This window comes from Petaurus breviceps, unplaced genomic scaffold, assembly GCF_028583685.1.
Source record: "Petaurus breviceps papuanus isolate PSGF00001 unplaced genomic scaffold, PetGlider_PUasm1.0 689, whole genome shotgun sequence".
NCBI classification, from domain to species: Eukaryota; Metazoa; Chordata; class Mammalia; order Diprotodontia; family Petauridae; genus Petaurus; species Petaurus breviceps.
Genome location: NW_027186458.1, coordinates 7,022,977 through 7,049,701, shown reverse-complemented (window position 1 = coordinate 7,049,701; position 26,725 = coordinate 7,022,977). Strand labels below are relative to the sequence as shown.

The 26,725-nt window shown below is 47.7% G+C and overlaps 1 protein-coding gene across 10 annotated transcripts in view; it reads right to left on the bottom strand.

The window, feature by feature from the left end:
* The window catches only part of FUT10 (fucosyltransferase 10), a 217,208-nt gene that overhangs the window by 188,953 nt on the left and 1,530 nt on the right, over positions 1–26,725 (bottom strand). For 3 of the 10 annotated variants that reach the window (XM_069104925.1, XM_069104926.1, XM_069104924.1), the window contains exons 2-6: positions 21,049–21,141; positions 20,074–20,183; positions 19,654–19,955; positions 16,467–16,758; positions 8,314–9,149 (exon numbers count right to left, since the gene is read on the bottom strand). In XM_069104925.1, the coding sequence (XP_068961026.1) occupies positions 8,314–9,149; positions 16,467–16,758; positions 19,654–19,734 (1,209 nt within the window). In that variant the 5' untranslated portion in view covers positions 19,735–19,955; positions 20,074–20,183; positions 21,049–21,141. Of the gene's footprint in view, positions 1–487; positions 4,465–8,313; positions 9,150–16,466; positions 16,759–19,653; positions 19,956–20,073; positions 20,184–21,048; positions 21,142–26,725 lie in introns of those variants that run through there. The other 7 variants (XM_069104918.1, XM_069104917.1, XM_069104923.1 and 4 more) reach the window with 5 other exon arrangements.

Sequence of the window (26,725 nt, the reverse complement as noted above, 5' to 3'; positions counted from 1 at the left end):
CCCTTCCCTGAAATGAGAGGCATCAATGGAACCACAGATTTATAGCTTAAAAGGCCCTTAGAGATGATTCGTTCCAAACTCATCATTCTGCTTATGAGGAAACTGAAGCCGAGATGAGCCCAAGGTCACACTTGTCAGTGGTGGTGCCAGGATCTGAATCTGTTCTGATTCCTCATCTAAAGTTCTTTCCATTGCCCCATTCTGCTGTTCCTACCACATCCCACCACTCATTCGAGTGACCCTCATTCCCAGAACTCTGACCAAAGGAAGGAGGCCTTTGGCCATCTCCCTTCTGCTAGGCTCTTCCTCAATGAAAATGTGGGCCAGCTCTTTCAGGAGTTTTCCCTTAACTTCTTATAATGCAGGGTAGGAAGGATTGGGTATTGCTAATTTCTTCAATGTGGGCAATAGATTTGTGAAACCTATTTCTAAAGGAGCATGGGCAAAACTGGCATATAAAGTTTTTAAATGACAGTTCAAAAGTCAGTTTAAAGGTGAATGAATAAAAAAGCATTTTATTAAGCACTTAGGCAATGTAAACTGAGCCAAGTGCTGAGGACACAAACAGAAGAGAGACAATTCCTGCCCTCAAGGAGCTCACATTCTAACTGGAGAAGACAACAAACAGAGGAGGGTGTGGCTGCAAGGCCAACGGCAAGGCCCAGGAATCCTTGGGGACGCATTAAGCTGTCTGTCCCACCAACACTGGTAAAGGAAGACTGGGACAGAGTTGGAGTGGAGAGGGATTCTTGGGCTCCCTCCACAAGAGGTGGGGATGGGGTGAACCATGTCTGGGTAGGAAAGGTAAAAGGGGAAGGATCAGGAAGGTTGGGGTGGACTCTGAGATGGGGAAGGAGGAGGGAAGTCCTGCTTGTCCCCAGTGAGAGTCCTCGAGACACCCTAGGGGGTTTGGGGTGGCAGGCTGAAGAACTTCCCTCCTCTCCCTCAATAATATGTAACTATAGGCACACAGGAGAACAGCTTGGACTGGCACATCCCCAACAACTTTGCTGGGTATGCTCCCCAGTGCCAGGCATGAAAAGAAAAGAACCCGGCACACATGACTTGCTGCCATCCAAGGAAGACTCCACTTCCTGAGCTGCATGCGAAAGGCAGGCACACTGGCTTTCCTTCACTGGTGTCCAACTATGAGATGAGTTTGCATGGGCCTCCAGGGCCCTGGGGTCTCCCTCACCTGCGCAGGCATGAAGCTAGTAGAGTCCAGCCCTACTACTGCTAAGAGGCAGCAGCGACACCAGCAGTCTCCTCTCCTGACCCAGGTGGACACAAAGTCCTGAGCAATGGCTTCCTGTTGCTTCTCTCTCTACTGGGTCTTTTCTTTCCTGCCTCAGGTAGAGGGAATACTGAAGACCTTGTGAACTATGAAAGGCAGGAAGGTCCTGGAAGTGGAGGCCAGGCCACGGTTTGCAGACGGCTGAGTCTGGTCCACCAGCACAGGCTGGACAAGCCACCCAGACCCAGATCAGCTGTGGACTGAGCCAGAGCAAGGATGACTGGTCTGAGAAGGGAGGGCTGAGTCCTCTTGTCTGTCCTGCATCCAGAAGTGAACTTGGCCAGGGGAGGAGTGGGGGTGCTTTGCTGCATTTGTTTTAAGTCTGATGCCATTATCTTCAGGGGGTGAAGTGGCACAGTGGCTTCTGGGCCCCCAGATGTTGGGCACAGAGGGAATGTTTCTACTTCTGCTCTCGTTCTATCAGTAAATATTCCTTTATGAAAGCTGTAAGATGACATCCCTCCACAATCACAAGACCTGCAAGCATTCTGGGTCTTACGAAGGGCCCTGCTCACAAGCCTATGGAGGAGATTGTCAGGGATGACTAAGCCCCGTCTTACAGATGGTGCAGATCGGGCAGGGGTGAGCCCAGTCAGCAGCTAGATCAGAGCCAGATTCCAAGTCAGGTCTCCTGAGGCCAGACCCAGCCCTCTGCCCACTCTCCCATGAAGCCTCTTTGCAGCTGGTCATATTTGAGTTTCAGAACTAGGAATTTATTCAGCCAGGTTGTTAAGCTGCATTTCACAGACGTGGGGAGCCTCACAAACCTCAAAGTACCACGTAAACTCTGGCTATAGATGTTGTAAAAGAAACTTGTAGACCTGGAAATCACCTCGAAAATCATCCATGGTTTTATTACGAGCTGAGCAAACTGAGGGCCTCCTCTGTGATCCCATGGACCTCACCCAGCTTTCTTTTGCCTCCTAAAGAAACTAAACTCTTATGCTCCATTCTCATATGGTCAGCTCCTTGTGTGTGATGAAGAGAAGAGATGAGCCATGCCCCTGCAAGACCTCTTCTGAGAGAAGGAAATTGTCTTTATACACAGATCTTGACCATATGACACCCCCACTTGATGAAATATTCCAGTGGCCTCTAAAGACAGAATACAAAACTCCTCAGTTTAACTTCTGAGGGCCTTTACCTGGCCCCAGTCATTCTGGATTCACTGGAAATTACTCTCCCTTTGGGCAGTCCAACTGGCCTTCTCTCTCTTCCTCTTATACATTGCCCTACCACCTCCATGCATTTGCGCTGGCTGTGCCCCCTGCCTGGAATGCACTCCCTCCTTTCTTCCATGGTCTTCCTTGAAGATGAGCCTTAAGCATGACCTTCTACATGAACCACCCCCCTCCCCCAACTACCATGTAGTCAGTAGTTATGACTATTCACTAGCTATGTATTTTGTATTTTCTAAAATGAACTTGTCCATTAGAATGTCAGGTCGAGTAGAGGCGGATTTTTTCTTCCTGGATTCTTGAGGTGGACAAATGAAGACGTAGAAATGGCCCTGGATTAAGGCAGGAGATGGGTTCTAGTCTACACTTTCCCACTAACCCAGTGTTCAGCTATGGGAAAGTCATGTTGTAGAAAACGCCAGGGGCACTGGGGCTAAAGGATCTGGGCACAGATCTTGGCTGGGCTGCCAGGGTGAGCCAGTGGCACTGGGGCTAAAGGATCTGGGCACAGATCTTGGCTGGGCTTCCAGGGTGAGCCAGGGACATGGAGGCTCCTCTGGCCAGTGACACGCTCCCCGTACCCCTCTCTGGCCTCGAAGGACCACAGATCCAGAGGCAGAAGGGACTTAGAGGTCATCTCATCCAGTTCCGTCATTTTAGAGAGAAGCGAACCAAGACTTGGCATCTGCTCCCAGAGAGGAAAGGTAACTTGTCCAAGGCCACAGAAGCAGTCAGCAGCAAAGCCAGGACACCCTAGCCATCGGCCTCTCCTCCAGTGAGCCACTGGCCTCCATGCCTCTCTCAGCTTTAAATCCTTGGATGCACTGGGGCCAGGAAGCCCAGAAGGCCCAACCTTTCCACTTCACCAGGAGTGCAGATGCTTTTTGGGGGATGAGGAAGGGGCTAATAATAACGGACGTTCCTATAACATTTAAAGCTAACATACACAAGCTTATTGGATCCTCACAATGACTCTACGAAACAGGTATTATTATCCCCAATTTATAGACGAGGAACTGGAGGCTTCAAGAGGCTGTTGAGGGTCCAGAAAGAAACGTTCCAGAAGCAGGATCTGAAACCAGCCAGGTCCAGGGCTCCTTATCGTACCAGCTTGAGGAGAAGTTTGGGCTCTTAACGTGACCGTTGATACAGATCACTGCCATGTACACACAGCTTGAAGGTTTCTTGAAGACAGATTGTGAGTAGACTTTGCACAGTTCCCTGGACACCAGAGAGGGAACTTCCGAGGACCACCCTCTCATGCCTTTCCCTTTATGCATGGCTTACAAAAAGACTCCTACCCAGCATCCATGAAATGGTCTTTCTGAGGGTAGGAACAACTAATACTGAATGTGCAAAACATTTCTGCCTGCCACCTGCCCCAGGCACTGAACTGGGCACTGCCCATTGATGTGGATCTAATATAAAGGCAGCAGGAATTTTAATCTAGCCATTTAAAGTGGACAAAATTAATGCCTACAAGAAATAATTTTCTTAATATAAAAATATAAGGGTGACCTCTAAGAGGACTTCATGGTAATTATCCAGTAGGGCTCACTGTGAGTACTGCACCAATTAATTCCTATCCTAGAGGATAAGTCCACAAACACCTTTCTTACCATCACTGACTTAAAATGTTATTAAGGCAACCTATAAAGCAGCATCACACACCCACAAGGCGCTTGTCTGGACAGGGCCTGAAGCGCAGACACCCAGGAGCTCTGGATCCACCATCCCCGGGCAGATTTCTGAAATTCATTTCTGAAATCAGTCTTTGAACACCAGAGTCCAGAACTCTTGGGCAGTGAAATTCTGATTCCTCTCCAGCAACTGTCGCAGGGCACGGGCTTCCTTCTTGGACTGCTCGAAGCTGGGGATCCACATCTCCCGCAGGGAGGTCCACTGCAGAGCTGGGATGGGGAAGGCAAAAGCCTGGGGCTTGGGGCAGCTCAGGTGCGTCACATCTGCCTGCCACCTCCTAGGGGGGAAGCCCTAAGAGCCGAGGAGAAGGAAGAGAAAGGCACATGGTGAGGAAGCCCAAACCGAGGGGAGGCCCTGTCTCCCCCTCCCTCTCAGGCGCAGGGGCCAGTCTTCTTAAAAAGAGTGACAGAGCTAAACAAGGGGCTAAAAAGCCAAAAAGTTACTTGAGGCCCCAAGGAGGAGAGAAGACATTGCCAGCCCTGAACAGGGACCTTCCTGCAAATAGCTCATTTCCCAACCACAGCCAGACTGCACAAATTCTGAGGTGGCCGTTTAACAGCAGCAAGCCATGCATGGTACAGCTACATGCTGAACTCCAATACACATAGCAACAAAATCCATGCAAGTACAGAGAAAAAAAATCAATCTTTTTAGATATAAATAGGAAATATGCTAAAAAGGGGAAAAAAAAGCAGACAGTATAGTTTTATTTAAATATATCCACACATATATTAACATTTATATGACAATTTTATATACTGTTACGTGTATTTTATATATTATGTATTTACATATAAATATACACAGATTTTATACATATTTGACAAATTATAAATATTTACATTTAGCATTAGGGGTTTGTAGATCCACATTTTAATTTCTTTTTCCTGACTGTTTTGGTGGTTAGAATAACTAAGCTCAGAATAAAGCTAGAAAAAGTATAAAAGGAAGCGCCTAGATCTCGAGCTGGAAGAATCTTCAGAAGCCAGAAAAGAACACGCCTGTTCTGGCCCCTGCTTTTACGGACAAGAAAGGGAGGCCCTGGGAGTGAGGAGCCTGGTTTTCAGATCCCCCCCATCAGAGGTATCAGATCCTGGATTTAAACCCAGAGCCAGCACACTGGCCTTCTATGGTATTGCCTCTGTAAAATCAACGTTTGATGTGGGGCATGGAGGACCTCCCTAGAGCTGGTTCACCAACAAGGACAAATAACTCCCAGCTTGCTGACTGCAGCCAAGGAGGGTGAAGGGACTTGCCCAAGGTCACACAGCTGGTAAATGTCAAAGGTAGCACTCGAATTCTGGTCTTTCTGACTCCAAGCTCAGCCTTTTATCCTCTCTACCACATGACCTCGAGGGAGACAGACAGACCTTAGAAATGTGCCACTCTGTGCCCAGGCCTTTCCATGGCATACACCTCTGATTTTCACAACTGCCCCAAGCTGCAGAAAGGCTGAGTCTTTTGGCCCCATTTTATAGATGAAGACACTTGGGCTCAGCAGGAAGTGGAAAGAAATGACTTGTCCATGGCCACATGAGGCAAAGTCTGGGCTTGAACCCAGGTCGTCTAACTTCAAGAACTGTGTTCTTTCTACCATAAGAAGTATATGTTCACACACACACACACATATACACACACCCCTCTTTATTAAGCACCTACTGAATGCTTGGGGAGAGACTTAGCTGAATCATGGTCCCTGCTTTCACTGAGCTCAGTCTAGTAGGAGAATTAGGCAACACAGACAGAAATAATATACATTACATGATAAAAAAAATTCCATTAGAATCAGAAATCAAAAAGCTCCATGAGGCCTGGAGGAAGAGGGAGGATGTCCTCAGGACTTGAAGGAAAGCTGCTGGGAACAGGCAGCACAAGGGCTGGGCTTTAAGGACAGCAGGAAATTTAATAAAGGGAGGGAGGAGGGAAGGGCACTCCAGGCCTAGGGCACAGCCTGAGCAAAGATATGGAGCTAGGAGCGCACACAGAATGGCTGGTGGGCACAGAGAGAGTTCTCTAATTTGGTTAAACCAAAAATATTATTTATTTGTTTTTTAAACAAATTAAAAAACAATTTTAAACTGAAAAAAAAAAACATTAGAAGGAAAGTCTGGGGCAGCTAGGTGGTGCAGTGAATAGAGCACCTTCCCTGGAGTCAGGAGAACCTGAATTCAAATCCAGCCTCAGACACTTAACACTTACTAGCCATGTGACATTGGGCAAGTCACTTAATCCTCCCCCCCCCCCCAAAAAAAGGAAACCCTGGACTGACTTTTTAAACTTTGAATTTAATTGAAAAAGCATCTGTTAAGTGCCCTTTGTATGTCGGGCACTGTATTAGGTCACGAGGAGAGATCTGTTTTATCGATGTGTTGGTGCTTCTGTGGGAGGGCACTAGCCCCCATCGATGGCTGACCTTCAATAGTCTGAAATAATGAGATCAAATGAAAGGCAGCTGGGAAACAGAACACTGAGAAGAGGACCACAGACACACAAAGCCTAAGTGTGTCCACACAAAGTGCACGTGGTAGGGAGGCATGTACACAGCCAAGGCAGCTCATGCCTCTGCCAAGTGTGGGGCTCTCATGTCTTGTCTTCTCACAATGACCTCGGGCTGATCCCCCACCGGGTTCTGAATCTGTGGGTCAGGCCCCTTGGCTGGGGCGCCCTGGGCCTGGACTCGAGGGCAATGTTCTAGTAGCAGAGACGCTCCAATGGAGACTGCCAATGGGGACAGGGAAGGAGCACTGCATGGGGGAAAAGGCAAAACAGCAAGTCCCCCTCGGTGGGAATCTGGATTCTTCCTCCACAACCAGAGGAGGCAACTCTAGCTTGTAAGACCCACCAGGAGGGAGAGGATGGTCCAGGGGTTAGTCACACTACAATTCCACTAAAGTGACTGAGGAACGTCCCTACACTCTGCAAAGGAGGGGAATAAAGTCTAAATAAGTCTGTATTTGCACCAACCCTTGTGGCTCACAGTTCCCAGCACCTGCCCTGTATCTCCTGCCTTTCACTGCACTGCTGGGGCCTGGTGTTCAGTCAGCCAGGGGCTCCAAGCCCTTACTACCCTTGAAAAAGACACAACTGTACAGACGTAGCTCCCACAAAAGGTACAGGGGGCTGTTGATCATGGGACAAGCACGGAAGGAAAGCTGAGGAAGCGGCTGAGCAAGATCGCAATTCAGACCAACATCATCTACGGGGGGGGGGGGGGGGGGGGGGGGGGTAAGCGCCAAGTGGATGTGCACCCTAGACACAAAAGGCCACACCAAGGGAAACAAGCAAACAACGAAAAGAGAGGAGCTACTGCTCACAGTTATGGCCAGAAAGTGGCTGGGGGAGAAGTCTTGGTGAGAAATGTCTACCACCCAAGACATAAAGAGAACCGACGTATGTGTACAAGAGTCAGTCTTCAACAGACACTCAGGGCTAGCTAGAAAGCACACCACATCTGCTGCCTGCTGATCTTCACAGGGACTGGGGGAGGCACGTGCCCTTACTATCCCGTCAGGAAACTGAGGGAGGCAAAGTGACTTGTACAGGGTCTCACAGCTGGCAAGTGGCTGTGGTAGCATTTGAACCCAGTCTGCCTAGCATGCTACTCACAGGAGAACCTAGTGGACTTTGCACAGACCCCGCCCTGCCAGGGCCAGGCACACGCCCCAGAGAGATACAAAGGCACAGACACATCACAGCAGCACCGCTTTTTCTAGCAAAGACTGAAAAGTGCCCAACAACTGGGCCATGGCTAAACAAGGAGCGGTAAGTCAATGTCACAGATGGAACAGAACCGCGTGGGCCTGTGAGAAATGAGAGAGCAGACTGGGAGAAGCCCTGCTGTCCCAGCAGCCGTGCGGCCCTAGAGAGACAGGCGGGGTCGCGCTCTCTCATCTTTAGCTATAACGGGAAACAGTGATGCCCATAACGCGGACTCCACAAGGCTGTTAGGAAGAAAGCCACTCCCTTTAAGGCCTCCATGAAGGTGAGCTGTTGAGGCCCTGAGCACAGGGGCAGGGGCCTTGCTCCACACACACAGGCCAGCGCCTTCTGCACACCCTCTGCTCTGGCCCCGAGGGCTGTGCTGACCTGCCTGGGGCCACACCGCCACAAGGGCCCCCTCCCAGATCTCCACCAGCTTACCTTCTGCTGCAGCCGGAGGTTGTCCCACACCTTGTTACACACCATGCACTCAAAGGCCTCGATGTGGCTGTCCTGAGTGACGTCCTGCACGCCCCACCTGCGCTCCGTCAAGGCCGTGAGAAGCCGGCGGTTGGAGATCTCGCCCTTCAGCTTCCACGCTATGTAGGTCTCGTATTCTCTGTCATTGCTGTCCAGCCGCTTGATGAAGCCCGCCAGCTCCCGGGGGTGGCGAAAGCCAGACACCAGCACGGCGCTCTTGTTGCTGGGCAGCCAGTCGGCGATGCTGGGCGAGCCGTAGTACACGGGCACCACGCCGAGCTGCAGCGGGCGCCACAACTTCTCGGTGATGTAGTCGTCGCAGACGGCGTTCTCGAAGGCCAGGACGAACTTGTATTGTGCCAGGATCCGGTAGAAGCCGTCGTCGTCCATGGAGGACGGGTTCTGCAGCTGCACAGGGAGACGCCGGTTGCGCAGGCACTCCCCGTACGAGTCCACCTGGATGTGGCTCATCAGCTCCCGCACGTAGCTGTCCCGGTCCGAGGGCGGGTCGCAGTCGGACTGCACGTACACCAGCGGGGCCAGGCGCTGCCGCAGGCTGTTCTTCGTGTGCAAAGGCACCATGTACCTGAGCGACTTCAGGGCATCCACACCCTCCAGATACTGAGTGGTTAGTGGCAAGTGGGAGTGGCGGCTGAAGGTGGCCGTGTGGTTGAACAGCGTGATGACGGGCTCGTGGAAGAGCTTGTAGTTGTTTTTGGGAGATTCTTCATGAAAGAGGGCCCAGTCGTGATGGGCCTTCCGAGGCAGAGGCAAGCTGTCTATGCTGAAGTCAGTACCTAGAGAAGACAAGCGGCAAATACTGGAATCTCTCTCTGCCATGGAGGGGATTGTGGGGAGCCCCTCCCAAACCAGCAGACTCATGGTCAAACCAGCCAAAATGCCGGGCCTTTTAGCTCCAGCTGTCCCAAACTACTGCCCCCGTTCTTTTCTAGACCTTCAGTGTGAGTTCAATGGGCAAGACTGGCACAAATCCCTAAGTCAAAAACATTTAACACATAAGTCTTGTTACCAATGTGGGGAAGAAAGCATCACGGTACTGTTACACAGCAGGGACTTAATGTTTACTGACTGTTACCAAATCAAATCAGATCATTCTGTAAAATGCTCCGCAAATCTAACAATGCTTTCAAAACGTCAGCTGCTATTACCACGAGGAAATGGCAAACCGCCCCAGTATGTCTGCCAAGAAGTCCCCAAATGGGTCTGAGAGTCGGACATGATTGAAATGACTCAATAACAAAATTATGGTCACTTCTTTAGAGTGCTCAAAGAAACACAGTGATGTACAGGCAGGACCTCTGGATGTGGGAACTGCTCGAATGACAAACAAGCAGGATTTGTTTTTATGGCTGGGAAAGAAGACTCCAAACACCACTATATTCAATGGGCACAGGGAAAGTTTTACTGGAATGAACATAACCTTTTGTTTTTCTTTTTTGACCTGTGATTGATATAGGGAATTCCGAGATAAGAAAACTCCTTCTACCAATGCAAGTCCAAATTTAATCTTTCAAAAAAATAAACTGGTCATTTTTGCTATAAACACTAGCACACAGTGGACCTTTCCTTAATACAGTAGAGAGTATGTCTCTAAAACCAAGAGTCAGCATTACATGCAGTGAAGACCTCTAATATCAGGGGAAAGCAAGGATATCCACTATTACCACTACTATTTGATACAGTGCTAAAAACACTGGCAACATATAACATAACAACAGTAAGATAAGAAGAAGTGGAGGGAATTAACATAGGCAAAAAGGAAACAAAAGCATCCCATTTTGCAGATGATACAATGGTTTACTTCAAGATTCTAGAGATTCAACCAAAATTAATTGACGTAATTAATAACTTCAGCAAAACTGCAGGATTGTAATGGGAACGTAAATTTGGAAATCTTCCCTGCCCCTAGGCTAAAGTGCACATGAAGCCTGGGGAGGGAGGCTTGTTTTTCAGTAGATACTTTTTGATTGGCCAGTGGGTCAATAAGGTTGTTACATTCTCTGAGCCAGGAGAAGGCTATATAAGCCCTGATGTGTAGCGTTGTTTTGGGGCTCACTTTGAAAGGTGTTCTGTGATTTGATCTGGATTCTGGGAAGCCATAGTCCAGAGGCCCCCGGCTTTGAAACCCAGATGTTGATTGTATGGATGTAAGGGTTTGGACAATTTGAAATCTGTCTACTTGATCTGTTTCTCTGACTTGATAATTCTGTCTATGTATTCTGAAGTTCGGGGTGCTGACCTTTTTCCCCTGAAACTAGGTGAACGATACATATCTGACTGATTAAAGTAAGCTTGTTAACCCATTTTGAGTTGCTTTCCTTTATCAAAGCAGATCCAAGAACCTGTGTTGGCAGCAAACCCTGAGGACCCTTGGGGTGCTTGCTGCTACAAGGACATGAAATATGTCTGTATAAATCCATCGGCATTTTTATATATTATCAATGAAACAAAGCAGAAAGAGATATTCCATTCAAAATAACTACAGAATGTATGAAATACACAATGTATGTGTGATGACCAACTTTGATAGACTGGACTCTTCTCAGCAATGCAGGGATATAAGTCAATCCCAAAAGACTCATGATGGAGAGAAATACGTGCATCCAGAGAAAGAACTAGAAAGAACTGAGTTTATATCCAGGTGGAAGCAAAATACCTGATCTTTTTCCTTCTCTTATTTGGTTTTATGTCCTCTTGACCATTTTTCATTCCATCTGATACAATCCGTCTTTATAACCTGACTAATGTATAATGTGAAAGTATTTACAGATCCTATACTTGACTATATGCCACCATGGTGGGGGACAAAATGTGAAACTCAAGGAATTGTGGAATTGAATCCTGTAAACTAAAAGTAAACAAACAAATTAATTAAAAAATTAAAAATTAAAAAAAAATGTATGAAGTACCTGGGAGTTTACCTCTCTACTCAGGAACTAGATGAATAAAATAGAAAACATTCTGAAATACAGACCTAAATAAGTAAAATATTAAATGCACATGGATAGGCTGAGCTAATATAATAAAAAGTGAAAATACTACTTAAATTAATCAGTTTCTTCAGCAACACATTACCAAAGGCCTACTTTACAAATCTAGAAAGAAAAAAAAAAGAAACATTTGGAGAAAAAAAAAGTTTAGTATCTCAAGGGAAATAATGAAAAAATTGGGAAGAAAGGCTATCAAAGCAGTAATCATCAAAACAATTTAGTTCTGGATAAAAAACAGGGTCTGATCAGTGGAAAAGAGGAGGTGCACATAATATTGATGCAAACAAACCTAGCAGCTCAGTGTTTGATAAACCCAAAGACACCAGCCACTGAATAGGGTAAGGACTCACTATTAAACAAAAAAGTTGTCCAGAAATTGGAAAACAGTCTGGCAGAAATTAGGTTTCGAACAACAACTAACATCATAAACCAAAGATAAATTCCAAAAGATGCATGCCTTAGCTATAGAAAGTCACATCATTCAAAAATTGGAAAAGCGATGAAGAACACATCTTTGGTAGCAACAGACAAGGAAAGAGCTCACAACTTCACAAGTCTTAGAAAAGATGCCAGGAGATAATACAGACAATTTTTAATACACAATTTGTTTTTAAAATGTTGAACAAACATAACCAATTGTTTTTGTTCAGTCATTTCCATCATGTCCAGCTCTTCACGATCCCATTTGTGATTTTCTTGGCAGAGATTCTGGAGTGGCTTGACATTTCCTTCTCCAGCTCGTTTTACAGATGAGGAAACTGGGGCAAACAAGGTTAAATGACTTGCCCAGGGTCACACAGCTACTAAGTGGCTGAGGCCAGATTTGAACTCACAAAGAAGAGTCTTCCTGATTCCAGGAGGACTGGTACTCTAACCATTGTACCTCTTAGCTGCCCCTATCTAACTGGGGGAAAAAATCTTTAAAGCAACTTTCTCTGTCGAAGGTCCGATATCCAAGATATATTAGAGACTGATTCAAATTTATGACCACAAGGGCCATTCCCCAACAAAAAAATTGGTTGAAGGACGTAAACAGGTAGTTTTCAAAGCAAGAAATCTAAGCTATCAATAAATATTTTTTAAAATGCTCTAACTTATTAATAATTGTAGAAGTAGAAGTTAAAGCAATTTTTAAAGTTTTGGCTCATGCCTATTAAACTGACCGGACAAAAGGAAAATGATAACTGTTGATGGGACTGTGGAAAATCAGACACCGAATGCAATGTTGGGCAAGCTGTGAACTGGTCTGGTTATTCCAGAGAGCAACTTGGACTTTGCCCCAACGTCACTAAGCTGTGCATGTGCATCCTCTGACCGAGTGACATCATGAACGAGTCTGTGCCTCAAGATGATTAAAGAAGGAAGAAAAGGAACCACACGTTAGGAGAATATTCCCAGCAGCTCATTTTTAGTGGCAAAGAACCGTAAGGTACGGAGCCCAAGAGCTGCCGAGCGGCTGCACAAACGGTAGTATGCCAGCGTGATGGAAGATAATGTTGACTACGAGAAATGATGAAAGAACGGGACACTGGGAAGATCCGCACAAAGTTGTTATCCGTCCTTTGTTTCCACAGAGAAGCAATGACGTCACGTGGTGATGTCTTGACTCGCTTGTACATTGGATTTAAGAGGGGCAGAGCTGGGCACAGTCACAGCCTCATTCTGCTCTGGTCACTGACATCTAATGGAAGCCCAAAAGGCAGGATGACTGGTGATGGCCGGGGACATGATGGATGACGATGCTGGTTTCCTCCATGTGTGACGAAGCTCTCAGCCCTCCACGGTGCCTGCTTCAGCCTCCTTTGAGGCCGCTGGAACAAACCGTTCTCATCCACCCATTCTGCCAGGGGAAGCCTTCGCATGCTTGGGGTAGACACCTCCTTAACTCACCAATGGGTCTGGGGTCTGTTGCTTACCCTCAACCTGGTTTAGCCCAGCTGTCAGGGACAGTTTTGCTGCTTCTGGGTAAAACCGGACAAAAACCTTATAAAAACCAATGATCAATCCATCTACCAATGAACATTCCTGACATGCCAGGCACTGTGCTAAGTGCTGGGGACAAAAAGAAGCAAGGATACTGCCTGCCCTCGAGGGTAACTACAATCTGATGGAACTTGGAAAGGCTTAATTAAGAGCTCCGATCAGCACAATGACCAAGCACAAGACCAGAGGACCGATGATGAAGCATGTGCCCACCTTCTGACAAACAGAGGATGCACTCGAAGCGAACACTGAGACATACATTTTCAGACACGGCTGATGGCGCTCCTTTTGCCCGATTCTGCATATGTGTTACAAGAACTGTTTCACTTTTTGGGGGGGTTTCCCCTTAATGGAGGGAAAGTGGGGAGCAGTTCAGTGATACTGTGGACAAAAGTGAAAGAGAGAACAAGAAAAGAAGTTAAAGAGGGCCCTGGAGCACTTTGTTAAAGGTACAAAGAGAAGAGAAAGCCATCCAGAAAGAAGCACAAACAGCACAGCTGTGAAAGTTATGTGGTGAATTTACTCTACTGACTATGCTGTATCTGAAAAGAAAAGCAAGGGATAGTTACTGGAGAGTCTTCTATACAATCTTTCTGTTCTATGGACATGGAAATGCTCCTTTTATCTGGTGTTTAAGTTCAGAATTTCAAAAAATTTAACGTATTGAGGTAATTTCTATGCAAAGCATTAGTACTGTGCTGGGGCAGGTGAAAAAGCCAAGGAACCGAGGCTGAGGGAGGTCAAAGATTTGTCCAGAGTCCAGTGAGTAGTGGAGCAAGAAGACGCAGCTGCTCTGTTTACCAAGCCAGGGACTTGCCAGCCACTTCTCACCCTACAGGCACCTCAGGCCCTTCCACTCAGACCGGGTGGACCCCCCTCCCCAGGCAGACAGGCCCCTCTCCTCGGGCCAGGCGGGCCCCCCTCCTCCTCGGGCCGGGTGGGCGCCCTTCACCAGGCCAGGGCTCTGAACAGTCAGCCTCATGAAGCCTACAGACCTCTTCTCAGCTATAATAATTTTAAATGTATAAAATACATAGTATTAAGGAGGAAACCAATCATACTGAAACAAAATGATCAAATGTTTTTTGAAACAAACTTCCAGACCACAGGTTAACTTGCTATAGAGTGCCCAAAGGACACCAGCCTTTTGGAAGATGACTTGGCCCCCATGGTCTTTCAAGAAGACAGTGAACAAAAGCTATTTTGACCCTTATCTCGTCATTATAAAGGAGCCAGAGTGACATCAGAGATAGTTCTGGGCTTGGGGTCCCTGACACCTGAGCTCAAATCTAGCCTCTGATACTTGTAGCTGTGTGGTCCTGGCAAGTGACAACAGTAAGCCTGTGGCAATCCCCAAGCCTTAGCTCTGAAGTCTGTAATGTAATGCCAAAAGAAAGGCAACTTCCCAAGGTTCAGAATACCAGCATAGGGGCTCTCCATTTTATTCAGTAACAAACCCAGAACAGAGAAGATCAAAACATGACATCATTCCAAATACAGCATTTACTAAGTGTGATTAAATAATCTCCAAGGACTACCCCACCCCAGGACCTTCCAATCATTCAATCAATTACAAAGTCTCTGTTCTAATTACTTCTCCACCTCTAGGCTATACCTTCATTTGGTCCACCACAAAACCCCTCTTCTCAAATGGAGATTAGTTTCCAAACATAAGTAAAGTACCTTCATTTGTCAATCACAGAGCACAATAAGGTCAAAAGTTCCCCACCCCTGGATCACAATTGAATCTACCCCAGAGTTACATCAAGTTTAAACACAGCACTTAATACCCAAATGGAGGTCTTTTCTTCATCTTGACACGAGGCAAGTTCTCAGCAATCTTAGTTCCTGGGGAGACAAGGCTTAGCAAGGCCATAAGATACATTGCCAGTCCCTTCATGAATTTATCCTCTGTCTGTAGAACAGTCCTAGAACCCCTGAACACATTAGCAAAGCCCTCTCCCAGGATTTCTGTAAACATACAACAAGAAAATCCTTCTTCAGGGCTTCTGAACCAACAGAAAGGCTCCCAGACCCCTGCAACAACAGCCCTGTCCTTCACCAGTGGACAGTATTCATTCTGTCTGCAGGACAGTCTCCAGACCCCTGCAACAACAGCACTGTCCCTCACCAGTGGACAGTATTCACTCTCTGTCTGCAGGACAGTCTCAGGGCTTCTTAGCGAACAGCCAGGTTCCAGGACTTCTTCAACAAAAGGACTGTCTTTCACCAGTGGACAAATCTGGCAAAACAACATCAAAACAAGACAAAGTACCAGCAAAACAGCCATGTCTCCTCAGTCCTTGGCAGCTCAGGGGGCAGGTCTCAAAAGTCCAGGGCAATTCAAAGCGACCACCAGCAATTCTCTTAGTCTCTCTCTCTCCACGAGGTGCTGCTTCCAAAAAGATCTTCCGCCTCTCTCTAGTGTCTCTCCAAATCTACATCACCAGCTCCTCCCAGTTCAGGACTTTCTTTTCACATCAACAAGCCCATCCCACAGGTGGGATTAACAAACTCTGGGTTTTAACACAATCAATTTGAAAACCAAGCCAACACAGGGGAATCTTTAATTGCCATTACTATCACAAAGTCATACATGGGCTGAGCTCAGCACTAATGAAGAGAGTTCCCACACCCAGAAAATCAGATACACACTGATGTTCTAAAATTTTATTTTTCTGGCTCTAATTCAGTAGCACAAGTATTTTGGCTAATGTCCATGGTAAAAAGCTATGGCTGGGACAAAAGTCCCCTGGCTGTCTCAAAGGCATCGACACGTTAAGTATTGCTATCTGAACTGAGTGCAGCCGCTTATTACTGAAGGGTAATCTGCAGTGACTCCCTCATTCCCTGAGATATTTAATTAAGCTACATCTATGCCAAAGCGAGAGAGCAGAGGCATTCTCTGTCTCAACTCCCCTGTCCAGTAAACGGACAAGGGGTCAGTCCACACGAGGTAGACCTAGACGCCTTGACTTTCAGCACCTGAGGGCCTAAGTGAGGGCACACTGATCAGCTACAACTCGGCCCAGGTGGTCCCAGTAACACCTCCTCTGGAGGTGGGGGGCTGAAAACTGAGAGTGCTGATGAAAATAAAAAGGCAGCAAACCCTCTACTTACCATAGAACAGGAATGCTTTGGTCAGTTGGTGATGCTGGAAGCTCCGGTTGATGGTAAAAAAACAAGTGTCCTCTCCGCAGTGCCCTAACCTCCCTGTTTCCCCGGTCAGTGGGGACCACCAGAGCATGATGGGATAACTGTCTGCTTTGGATCCCTTCTTCTTACTCTGGGACAGTCCTTTCTTGAGAAATGGATGGAGATGCTGGGTGGATTCTTCAGGCTTTGGCTGCCCATCTTTCAGACTGGAATTTTTTATCTTCAGCCTTTCAAATTTACCAAGCTCACTGACCACCTGGGGAAGAAGAAAGCTGGAATTTGCATGACAATCCAAGATCTGCCAAGTACTCTGAATGCTTCAACAACAATCCTTTGAGGCAGGTAGTGCAAGAAGCACTATCCCCTTAAAATGGAGAAGCAGTCTCCCAGAGGGTAAGCCATCTGTCCACAATCACTCAGAAGCAAGGGTGAGGGGTCCAAGGCGAGGGGTGAGCCGGGGCCTTCCTGCCTCACACAAAGACCAAGCTCTCTGTGCTCACTGAGTTAACACATGCTGGGCTCCCACCCGTCTTGGCACACCTTCCACTGGGAGGCCTGTCAGGAAGAATGCAGGACCATCTATTCCATGTCTTTATTTCATTCTAACACCTTCTTCCTTTCTCTCCATCACGGGCAAGCACAGAGAATCACAAACCCTAACTTGGAAAGGTCTTACTGAAAGCCAAGCCACATCTAACCAAGCACGGCCTCTCCAATAACCCGAGGAAGTCAGTCTAGGCTTTCTCCATCCAGGGTTGGGGGTTTTAGACAGAGGAGGGCCCCGCCCCCCACCTTCCACCTGCTGCTCTGGCTGGCTTGAAGCCCTTCCTCCACAGCTGCCTTCCATAGGTTCTCCTGCCCTCTCCTGCCGGCCTGAAGGGCAGGGACTACCCTCTTCTCATCTGTATCCCTGGCACTCAGAACACAGCAGGCACTTAATCAATGCTTACTGAACTGAACTTTAGAGGCCGTCTTCCAGCCCGGCCCTCTCACCAAAGACTCAGGAAAGTTCCATGACTTGCCCAAGGTCACTCCATGTGTATTGGTGACCTCAGTGCCTGGTGCATGGTGAGCATGACTGCCTGATTAAGCAGCAGAGCTAAGACTCCACCCAAGTCTCTCTTCTTCGGGAGAAAAAGGAGGACCCACATGTGTGCTGCTCTCTAGGTGTGACTCTGGCCTCCTGGGAATCTGGGCAGCCAGGAAGAGACTGCTCCCCCCCCCCACCCCCCAAGCTGGAGCTGCTCTGTCCTCTCCTCCAGGCCTGACTCACAGATACTCAAAGCCACCTGCTTCCTCTGTTCCCTTCTCACCATCGAGCCTCTGCTGCTGCCGCTCCTACAGAAATAAGGGAGGGCCCTCAGGGAGGGGGAGCACCAAGCACCCCAGCCCCCCGCCCCTCACCAGCACAGGGCCTGCTTTTAAAGGAAAGGCTGCTCCAAAGGGGTCAACAAGCCGACTTCTAAGTACATTCACTAGCTCTGGGGAAAGGTCAGCACCCTGAACATCAGAGAAAGTACAAGCAGAGAAAACAGCATAGAGACCAACAGACAGGGCTCTGCCTGCCAGGAGGGCCACCTGAACACAAGCTACTCAGGGTGTTGACCAGATGCCCCAGGCCTCAGTTTCCTCATCTCTAAGATGAGAGGGATGGGCAAGGTGACCCCAGGTCAATGCTAGACCGAGTCCTGCACTCTGCAGTGGTCCCTCCTTCCCCGACTCCCACCCCTAGCCCAGTACCGCAAGCTTCTCTTGGCGGTGTGGCCCCAGCTACACTCTCTTCCTCTCCAGCCAGTTCTCTGGCTCCAAATCCAGGGCTTTTTCCAATGTGACACACAACCTCATCCATTGTGATAAAGTCCTTGGTTCCATAATTAAGTTCTAGCAATTTATACTAAGTAATTCTGAAAACAGCTCCTGTGGCCACACCGGCTCTGTGCTCATGAGTTCTAGTCCTGAGACATCACTATTCCCCAGGACCTACTCTAACAAAGCACAGAATTCATGTTAATCAGCTCTTTTACTGCATTTCCAAAAACCACGAGTACCCCTGGCAAGCCCATCCCGTCACCTTCTGGGGCAGAAGCCAGGGCTGCAGGAAGGCACACCTGGTGGGAAGGACTCTGATGGGAACGGGGGATGAGCCTGGTCCTGAATTCAGGATCTCAGTCTGACTGCCTTTATTTCCTGGCAGACATGCCCAAAGAGCCTTGATTTCCTCATTATCAAATGAAGATGACAAGATTCATCCTCTGTCCTTTCCCTGAATCTGATTCCTGAAGCATAAAATTAAACTCATTAAGTACCTACTGTATGTGTGTGTGGGGGGGAGATAGGTCACTGTAATGGGAATGTAAATTTGTAAGATCTTCCCTGCCCCTAGGCTAAAGTGCACCGGGAGCCTGGGGTGGAAGGCTTGTTTTTCAGTAGATGCTTCTTGATTGGCCAGTGAGTCAATAAGGTTGTTACTTTCTCTGAGTCAGGGGAAGGCTATATAAGCCCTGATGTGTAGCATTGTTTTGGGGCTCATTTTGAGAAGTGTTCTGTGATTTGATATGGATTATGGGAAGCCGTTGTCCAGAGCCCCCCGGCTTTGAAAAACCCAGATGTTGATTTGGTATGGATGTAATGGTTGGACAGTTTGGAAAGCTGTCTACTTGATCTGTTTCTGTCTTGATACTTCTGCCTGTATACTTTGAAGTTCGGGGTGCTGACTTTTTTCCCCTGAACGAGGTAAACGATATGTTTGACTGATTAAAGTAAGCTTGTTAACCCATTTTGAGTTGCTTTCCTTTAACAAAGCAGATCCAAGAACCTGTATGGGCAGCCACCCTGAGGACGCTTGGGGAGCTTGCTGCTACAGTCACAGCACCTCACACCCCCACCTTCATCTAACAGGAGGACCGCACACCCTCAGACACACACACACACACACACACACACACACACACTATCCTAACACACAACACAAGGGGGAGGACACTTGGCACAGTGGGTAAAGAGAAGGCCTTGGGTAGGGAAGAGCTGAGCTACCGTTCCATGGGGACAAATCATCACAAACATGAAACATGTAAAGACACATGAAGGAAGAGATGCCAGGGGCTCGTTCTGAGACTTAGGACCAGCCCCAAGGAGCCACCCCTCATGGTACCTGGAACGTAATGAGCAGGAAGGAGGCCACTGTGATGCACAGGAAGGATGCCCAGAGCTGCTTCCTCCGCAGTCTTGCCATGCTGTCCTACCTCAGAGGAGAGATGGAGGCCCAGACGTTCTACCAGCTGTTCTCCCTGCCGTCCATGACCTGTCGCTGCCCCCTGGGAGGTGACCATCTCCTCCACCACCATTCTGGCTGGGAGCTGGTCTCCATGAAGGACTGAGTGGGGCTGACCACATCTAGGGGGTCCTGGCTGGTCTCTTCTCCGGCTCCTCCCCCGAAGTTTGCACTCTGTAATCCTGGAAAGGAAAGGGGCCAGAAGACAGTTAACAAAAGTTGGAGGATGCTTGGGCCAAAGGTTCATGGTCCCCTCCCCCTCCACGAAGGCGAGTCAAGGCAAAAGAGCTGAGATCTCACCTCTGTTAGTATCTCCTCTCCTACTACAAATCCAAACGCCATTACGGCTTAGTAAGCAGCCTTTGGATACCACGGTGGCCCAAAGATTTTAATATCTGGTGGCCAATCTTCTAATTGAGAAAATTAAAATAAAAATCAAGGACAGCGTGGCAACATAGGAACCCACACAGTCACGTTACCATGGGTCTGTAATTTAGTCTTCAAAAGTCGCCTCAGGATCAGAGAAGAAATATATAAAAATTACTGTAATGCAATGCACATATAGGGAGGGTATGGTTACTGGTAGATGATTTGCCCATGGGCACTTGGCTAACATGAATTAAAAGGTAAGATCTGAGTCCTGAACCTCCAGTATCCACAGCGAGTAAACCCAAGTCTTCCTGATTTCAAGGTACTGTGACATGTTTCCTTTCCAAAATAATATTAAAAGTTATTATTACAGCTCTTTTTTTTAAAAAAATGCTGCTTATTTATTTTTCCTTTTTGGAGGGGGGAAGGCAGGGCAATTGGGGTTAAGTAACTTGCCCAAGGTCACACAGCTAGTTTTGTGTTAAGTGTCTGAGGCCGGATTTGAACTCAGGTCCTCCTGACTCCAGGGCTGTTGCTCTATTGACTGTGCCACCTAGACACCCCATACTACAGCTCTTCTAAGCAAAGGGGGTGGAATAATCCAAAGACGAGAGGACCACTGGGTAACAACGAAACGGAATTAGACGGCAAAAACTGGTGGCCTTCAAAGGCCTAAACACCAAAGTTCCACAAATAGAAATTGCCGGAGAAGTTCCATCTGTAGCTCATGCTGATCTAACCCAGAGCAGAACATGAGATCCCCCAACACAACATGCTTGAAGGTGGGAACTGTTTCATTTGTCTTTCTATCCGGTGCTAGGAGCAGTAGTTAGGAACCTCGGCAGTAAGAGTGAAAGGACCCTCCCCCTTGCACTACCTTTCCCCCCAAAAAAGGCAAGGACTCACCAATGATCCAAGAATGTGAACAAGCAGTTTTCAGAGGAAGACATCCACACAATCAATGGTGAGATCAAAAATGCCCCAAATCATTGCTAATGACTAGAGAAATGAAAATTAAAAGGATGATCAGAGTGGCAAAGATCATTAAAAAAAGAGGAAAGTGAGAATTGTTGGTGGGGCTGTGGAAAGCCAAGACATCACTGTGTTGTTTGGAGAGCCATGAATTGGTTTGGCCATTCTGGAAAGCAACCTGGAACCAGGCCACAAAAGTCATTCCACTGTGCATTCTCTTATCCAGTGATATTAAAAAACAAAACAAAACCAAACCAAAACTCTTTATATACAAAAATATCTACAGCAGCTCTTTTAATAGCATCCAAGAACTGGAAACATACCTGAGTAACCCTGACTCCTTTGGGTGCACTAAAACAACAAATCTGAACCCCCATCTCCTGACCCCAGAGTCAATGTCCTTTCTATTATTCTTTGTATAATAATGCCTGAAATCCAGGAGCATCTCACAATCTGTGGTCAGTGGAGGCCAAGTGGCAGGAGTCATGGGTACCAGAAGAAAAATCTTGCCAGCTTTCCAATTTCTCTAAGGCTGGCCTCATGGCCAGTTCTAAGGTGGTGGGAGCTGAGATGACTCAAGGTGATTCGTTAGAGATCTTATTACACAAAGCCTGACTACAGACTACACTGCCCCAGATGGATGCTACACAAGAGGGCACACAAGTGGCCTCCATCAATGAGACTGGCACTTCATACAGCTTTGTATGATTAAGTGGATTTGAGCTGAACTGTTGCAATGCCTTATAAATATACAAGGAGAGCTGGTCTGAGGCAGCTCATCTGGGTCTGAGTAGTGTGAACAGGGCTGCTGGGTGGTGCAGTGGGCAGAGTGCCAGGCCTGGAGGCAGGAAGACTCCTCTGTGCAAGGTCAGATCTCACCACACACACTTACCAGGTGCCTGACCCTGACCTGTTTGCCTCAGTTTCGCCTGTAGAATGAGTTGGAAAAGGAAAGGGTACAGCACTCAGTCCTCCCCCTCTCTAGATCTCGTTTCCAGGTAGACAAGACGATCTTAAAGGTCCCTTCCAGCACTCACACCTATGATCCCAAGAAACATGAGATGCAAGGCATAGGAGGAGGCTGATCTCAAAGTCAGCATCCACAACTCCTTTTGTACATAGTAGTCTCAGAGACAAGTAAATTCTGGGGAGATGAGGCATAACAGAGGAGTCACAATGCCTAGGAGGGTGTCTGCCGACCCTTTCCTTCCCCTTCCCCGCACCCAGCCCTACGGCCAACGCAGCCTCCGGGCCACTCGCACTCCCCCAAACTTACACCATGCCTTCCCAAATCTCATTCACTGGCTTTGGAAAAGGACTTCATCAAGCTCTCTATGGGGCTTCAGAGACCATCAGTGCCAATATCATCCTTTTACAGACGGAAACTACAAACAGGGCAGTTTGTTTTCTCAGCCCTGAACCACCAACTTCTATTCAGGGTCTTGGGCAAGTAAAGGGGGAAAGGTTGTGGAAGCTGTTAAATACAGCTGGGCTCCCTGTATTCCCTCTCCTCCCAATAGTGAGAACTGCCTAGAAAAAGGCCCGATCAGGACTCAGTCTTCCCTTCCACCACCCACCCACTCCTCTCAAAAGATGGTCTTAGGTGGCCAACTTTCCAGCTCATGCCCCTCCTGCCCTGAGCTCCAGCTTTATTTCCAGTTTACAAATTCCACCTCATGCCCCTTGGGACAGAACTGGAAATGGCTGACAAGCCTTCCTGCCTCAGAGCTTCCCCTGGGGCCAGACAAACAGTCCTGCAAAGTTGTGCTCTCCCTGCACTTTCTGAGGCGCCCACTGTGGACACTGCCTTAACTTAAAAGGCAGCAGCTAAAAGAAATTCTATGGGGAGGAAGTTAACTCGTTCCCCGGCTACATCTTCCAACACCTCAGGAGGTCTCCAGGAGCTCAAAGTCAAACGGTGCAAGAAGCAGCCTTAATCCAGCATCAGGCCAAAGTGGGCCAGGACTGCCCCCATCACTGAACCTCCCATGACTTGGAGAATAAAGGACTTCAAGAACATTGGGCTAATGCCTGGCTCTGGGACATCATTAATATCTGTAATTCCCTGTCAGTGCAGGCCAGCACCTTCTCTGCAGCAGACACCCAGCCAGCATGGGTCTCAGGCAGGCTTGAAGGAGCGCTGTCTGGCCCCAAGGAAGGGCTTGGCACACACATGCATCAAGTACTTCCTAAATGAATGCTGCAAGGCCAGCTCTCTTTGGGTTGGAACGAGGCCCAGGGGCCTTCCAGCCCCAAACCATAGAAACTCAAATAGAGAGCTGAAGGAGACTAAGAGGGCAACTGGTCTAATCTGCTTTTAAAAATGAAGACACGAGAGTAGAGGACAAGTCAGTGTCCCCCTGGTAATAACCATTAGAGCCAAGATTTGAACCCAGGTCCTCTGACTTCAGTGTAACCTGGTGATTACTCAAATTATGACTAGGTACTTGCTATGGAAGGGGCGGGGGGGACCACACACAAAAATGAAGGCCTTCTTGTCCCTCAGGGAGCTTACACACCACTGGGGAAGGGATGGACCAAGGGCACAAAAACAGGAGGCTAGATCTCCCAACAAGTGGTCCTCTCTAGTCTCCTCTGAAGACCTCCTGTAAGGGGAACCTCAGTACCTCAGAGGCCGCCATTTTAGAGAGTTTCCATATTTCCTCAGGTTTGGCTGAAACCTTTCTCCTTGTAACATCCCTCCCTCCAATGGTATTTGTTCTGCCCTCACAGGGAAAGTGGATCAAATCTGATCCCTCTTTCACAGGACACCTGTTCAAAAATCCCTCAAAATCTCTTTTCAAGGCTCAACTCCCACACAATTCCTTGAACCAATCTTCGTGTGGCAAGGTTTGGAGTCCTCTTGCCATCCTGGGGCGCAGAGCAGCATGCCATTGTGGGCCCCAGGACTGGGTGCCACGTCAGTCTAATTCACCAAGTGCTTACTATGTGCTAGGCACCAGGGCCGCACTCATGACCAAAATGGCTAAGAGCCCTTGCCCTGAAGGACACTGTACTTTTGCAGGGGCATAAAACAATTTCAAAGGCAAGTTAACCGAACACAATTTGAGATGGAGAGCATGGACAGCTTGGAGAAGCTAGGAATCAGAGGAGGTGAGAAAGGAGGGTGTTCCAGAAAGGGATGTGAAAGATGGAATGATGTAGTTCTTTTTTTCTTTTAAAATGTCTTATTGGTAATGTAGTCAAGTGGAATGAATCACATATTAGCAGGTCCCAAAACATATGCTTTATTCAGCAGTTACAGGCATCTACTCCTCAACTGAGAGGTCCAAGCATCAGTCTTCTGAAGTCATGATGGACCCCACCCTCTGGAAAGGCAAGGTCAGGGAGGCTGGAGTGTAAAGTCCACTAAGGAAAGCAATGTGAAATGAATCTGGGAAGGATCCACAACACGAAGGACTTTAAATGCCCAAGTGACAAGTCTGCATCTGATCCCAGAGATAATACTGGTAGCCAATGGAGGGCTACCAATCTTGGGCAGGAGAGGGAAATGGTCAGAGCCCGGCCCTAGGAAGATGATCTTGGCAGCTGTGCGCCATGAACTGGTGAATGGAAGGAGGGAAACCAATGCCAGTCCTGGTAAAAGGTGAACTCTGATGCCCAGACAGACTTAGTGGGCATTGAGAGGAGGGTGATAGGAGAGATACTGCAGAAAGAGAATTAACAACACTTGGTCACTGACTGGGCATGAGAGCAAGAGTCAATGACAAGTCCAATGTTATAAACCATTATGACTAGAGAGCTGGCAGTGCCCTCCCAGAGATGTCTGGAAGATGAGCAGGCTGGGGAAGGCAGAGGGATGTCCGTGAGGCAGCATCAGCACATGCGGGGCTGCCACCCCCTCCCCCTCTTGACTGGGATTCAGGATTTCTAATCACATTATATTTTTGGCAGGTGAATCATACTGAGCTTGCAGTCTTTTCCAATGACATGTCCCCTCATCTTGGTCTTGGGCCATTACATTAAAAAAAAAAAAGCCAACTGTAGGACTTTACATTAATTCCTATCAAATTCTGAGGTGTTGTCTGATTTTTAATGTGCACTGAGTTGGGCCCATAATTGAACAAGAGAAAGAGATTGGGCTAGGTCACTAGGGGAACTGTACCATGCTTCTGAGTAGTCTAAATCTGCTGCCAATGCCTCAGCCCCTCTTTAGACCTTAACATTCGCCCAGTGGTGCTTCAGAAACAAATCTTATTGTCTCAGAAGAATCCAAACTGCACACAACCCAAAAGGCAGTGGAAGAGATGTGCCCAGTGTAGGGAGGCTGCAAGACATCTCCACCGGGGACTGACTACAAGAAACGGCAAAAAAGACATAGCAAAGGCCACAGATGGCCAAAAGAGGAGGCAGGGACCAGTCACCTAGCTAGGTTCATGGATAAGAAGCAATAGCTTAGCTATGCAGCAGTAAAGGGCACAGAAGGCCTCAGTTATGCTCTGAAGATACCCTGTGGGGAATTTACACAAGGACAGAATCAAGATGAGAATGTTTAGATCTGACCTTTTCAAATCAAAGTATAAAATTCAGAATTATGTATCTACAGAAGGACAGGAGTTAATACCCATTATAATGTGCTTACTCAAGCAAAACTAATTCCTGAATTGGCCACAACTAGATAAATATCTACATATCTATGTACATATATAGGTATGTATTAACTGAGAGACAGAGAGCCAAATCTCCATCAATTTTCACACATGTATACGCCTCAATCTTTGCTCTGAATTATAGGCATTAATCTCAATAGTATCATTCATAGGATCAAGAGCTGGAAGGGACCTCAGAGGCCATCACAGAATCCAAGGCTACCATGATTTCCTCCCATCAAAGGTCAGGATAGATTTTCCCTGAAAAGTGATGACATTGGTCCAGTGAGAGAAGGCTAAAGCTGCACCTGGAGTCCTCTGACCACACTAATGTGGCATCAAAGGGTTACTCTGAAGCCAGAGCCACTCACCCCGGCAACCTGGCAGAGGAGTCCCAAGGGCAGGTGAGTACCCACAGATGAGTTGGCCCTGCTAACTAGCCAGGATTCCACATGGAGGAGGAGGCTGGTCTGTGTAAGTTAAGCATTCTAATGAGGGGTCTTCTCTATGTTATGACAAAGTAAGCCGCATCTGTAGACTGTTCAATGTGACTCATTGTTTCAATGCCAAACCTTCCTTCTTTCTCCAGGAGGACCAATGACATCATGAGGGTGATGTCTTGACTAAACGGGCAGCAGCCAGAATGGGGCCCACCCAGTACAGGCGCCTCCCTGCTGGACCAGGCCACCCTCAAGCCCACAGTCTGACAATATCAGCAGGTCAATAAACATTTATCAACTACATGAGGATGTGCTGACAAACTGGGGAACAGAAGATGGAAATTAGAGCGAGCTCCAGACCTAGAGGCTTGTGAGTCTAAATCGGGGTGACCGTGCTCCCTGACAGGTACAAATGAGATAACAGGTTAAACCAGGAGTGGGGAACCTTCTGGCCACCAACATGCGACCTTCTCGGTCCTTGGCGCCAGCCTTGTGACTTCACCCAACTCTGACAGGACCAGTCCCTTTATGAAAGGGTGCTGTTCCGTGAAGTCGGGATTC